Source organism: Miscanthus floridulus, chromosome 7, assembly GCF_019320115.1.
Source record: "Miscanthus floridulus cultivar M001 chromosome 7, ASM1932011v1, whole genome shotgun sequence".
NCBI lineage: Eukaryota > Viridiplantae > Streptophyta > Magnoliopsida > Poales > Poaceae > Miscanthus > Miscanthus floridulus.
The window spans coordinates 121,072,919-121,076,025 of NC_089586.1; the positions used below are offsets into that span (position 1 = coordinate 121,072,919).

General features: G+C 51.1%; 1 protein-coding gene across 1 annotated transcript; it reads left to right on the forward strand.

Moving 5' to 3' along the window:
* The first annotated feature begins 223 nt into the window (after positions 1-223).
* Positions 224-2,132, forward strand: LOC136467766 (ethylene-responsive transcription factor ERF060-like). Its single transcript, XM_066466549.1, has one exon. It carries the CDS (start codon positions 811-813, stop codon positions 1,792-1,794), a length of 984 nt encoding a protein of 327 aa, XP_066322646.1. The 5' UTR covers positions 224-810; the 3' UTR covers positions 1,795-2,132.
* The last annotated feature ends 975 nt before the right edge of the window (positions 2,133-3,107 follow it).

The following is a 3,107-nucleotide window of genomic DNA, read 5'->3' on the forward strand; positions in this document are numbered from 1 at the left end:
TGCGACTTGGCATTCGCGCGTGGGATGACGCCATGGACGAGAGCCTGCTACCAAATTGCATTTAATTATTTTTTTCATTCACGGTGCATTATTAAGTTGATTAATCGAATCATTTTGTGCTAATCCACCGAGGAGAAACAATCGCAGAGAGCAGCGAGGAAGAGATGCCCGCTTGGCTTCGCGTGCACGGCCTCAAGCCTGGCACTATATAAAGGCCTGGCCGAGAGACCTTTCTTCTCCAGAGAGACGCCTCAACCCCACCCCACCCGCACAAGAACACCACGCCACATCCCAGTCCCATCCAGCTCCACGGTGAGGTTTGAGCGATCCGAGCAAAAAAAATCATCCACGACGCAGCAACGCAGGTTTGTTCTCTGAACTCTCTGATTCTTTTAGCAGCAGGGACGCACAGCACAAGAAAGGTCCGGTTCAAGAGGCTCTTCTTTTGGGTTTATTAGAACCCTCAAAAGAAGCGTGTTCTTGGGTTAGGATTTTTTCTCACCTTCATCACACCTCTCCTAGGAGGAACAGAGATCCAGAGAACCTTTTTTCTCTTCTGGATTCTTGCCGCCTTTTGTTTGGCCTTCGAAAGGGTTGTTTTGCAATACCCTTCTCAGCTCACCACCCCTTTTTCTTTGCATAAACACCCACCTCGTTTCTCTACTTTTATTGAGGAACAGGGCTGATTTCCAAACTTTTTCCTACTTTGATTTTGCATAACAAAAAAGCTCCTTTTATTCCTTCCCCTCTTTCGTTCTCCCCAGCCTCTTCTTCTAGCTCCATCCAAGCTTTCTGCTTCTAGTAGTCCTAATGGCCGCAGCCATCGACATGTACAAGTACTACAATACCAGCGCACACCAGATCGCCTCCTCGCCCCCCTCGGATGAGGAGCTCGCGAAAGCACTCGAGCCTTTTATAACGAGTGCTTCTTCCCCCTATCATCGCTACTCGTCCTCTTCATCCATGGCCCAAGATTCTTACATGCCTACACCCTCTTACACCACCTTCGCCACCTCGCCTCTTCCCACCCCCGCCACCTCCTCCTCCTCGCCTTTCTCACAGCTTCCGCCACTCTACTCGTCGCCATACGCGGCTACGGCGGCGTCGGGCATGGCTGGGCCGATGGGCCTGAACCAGCTCGGCCCGGCCCAGATCCAGCAGATCCAGGCCCAGTTCATGTTCCAGCAGCAGCAGCAGCAGAGGGGCCTGCACGCGGCGTTCCTGGGCCCGCGGGCGCAGCCGATGAAGCAGTCCGGGTCGCTGGCCCAGTCGAAGCTGTACCGCGGCGTGCGCCAGCGCCACTGGGGCAAGTGGGTGGCGGAGATCCGCCTCCCCAAGAACCGCACGCGGCTGTGGCTCGGCACCTTCGACACCGCCGAGGACGCGGCGCTCGCCTACGACAAGGCCGCCTTCCGCCTCCGCGGCGACATGGCGCGCCTCAACTTCCCGGCCCTCCGCCGCGACGGAGCGCACCTCGCCGGCCCGCTCCACGCCTCCGTAGACGCCAAGCTCACCGCCATCTGCCAGTCCCTGGCGGGGTCGTCCAAGAACGGCTCCTCCGGCGACGAGTCGGCCGCGTCACCGCCGGACTCCCCCAAGTGCTCGGCGTCGACGGAGGGGGAGGGGGAGGAGGAGTCGGGCTCCGCCGGCTCCCCTCCTTCCCCGACGCTGGCGCCGCCCGTGCCGGAGATGGCGAAGCTGGACTTCACCGAGGCGCCGTGGGACGAGACGGAGACCTTCCACCTGCGCAAGTACCCGTCCTGGGAGATCGACTGGGATTCCATCCTCTCATGAACGATCAACTACAACCGCTATAGTAGTCGTAGCAGCAAGATTCAGTCAGTGTCATCTCAATGATAGCTCTGTGTAATTTTCGATTTGGAGTTTGCAGCTGCGGTGGCTCGATGGCATTTTAGACATCGGCCATGGCGGCTGCGAGTAGCAATGAGTAAACTAGCTAGTACATCGTCGTCCAGTGTTGTGATGCAGCAGTAAGTACGTGCTAATCTCCTGGTTGAGCTGCCGGTTGTTTTTTCTCACGGCACGGCCAGTCGAGAAAGTCAGTGTAATCCCGTGTTATTAAGTGCTATGATCTATCTGTTGCAGCTTAATTAAGTCCTCGAGCTTATGTATGTAACCTTGTCTATCTAGTATTCATCTTGAACGTGTTGTGATGATGTGTGTGTTTCTTTCTTGGTCTCACGTTTCATGTTTGGCGTCCGTAATTGTGACTTGTCACAGCCATGTTCGCTTGAACTTTTAGGTCTGGCTTATTAGCTACTAGCTACGGCATAGTATTTTTTTCTTACAGTAAATTTAGTCAACAATACTTTTCAGCGAAGCGCGGTGGCTTTTGGCTCCTGATTTTGTTTTCTGCTGTAGCTGTAAAGCAGAGACGTGCCTGTTGGAAACAAGCGAAGGAATTTGATGTTGCTTGCAATTATGCATGTGTACTGCAAGGTGCAAGCCCACATGGAAAGGTTAGCCTCATGCTTTCACTGGACTTCAGCGTGCGGATGGGAGTGTAAACTGTCAAGCACTGATAGAGGTGAAGTATTAGAGAGAAGGGTGTGGAGTGTGGACGCTAGGAGCCGTAAAGTTAGCCACCAGACACCATTGTTCCGTTGTCTGAGCTAGTCACTCCAACCTAAAAAGATGTAATTCTAGAATAGTATTTAGTCAAACTATCATAATTTTAACTAAATCTATATAAATATATTAATACTTACCATACTAAATAAGTATTATTAGATTTCTTACAAAATATATTTTCGTAATATACATATTTAGAGTCTTAAATGTTAACATTATTTTTTTATAAACTCACTCAAACTTAAATTGGTTTGACTCTAAACTCAGAATTACTGATCAGTATTCAGTCATGATCTTCCAAAGAAATGAAGCCACGAAAGAACTGACATGTGACGTGGTTGATCCGCCAGAGGTTTAGAGCGTGTTTGTTTGGCCTTTCTGGGAGCTTTTGGACATTAGATTGGGGACCTTCCAAATAGGGCCTAAGTCTTCAATGTGATTTGGGACCTTCCATATAGGGCCTTAAGTCCAGTGTTTTACGCGCGTTGAGGTAGCTGCAACTCCTATAATTTGCC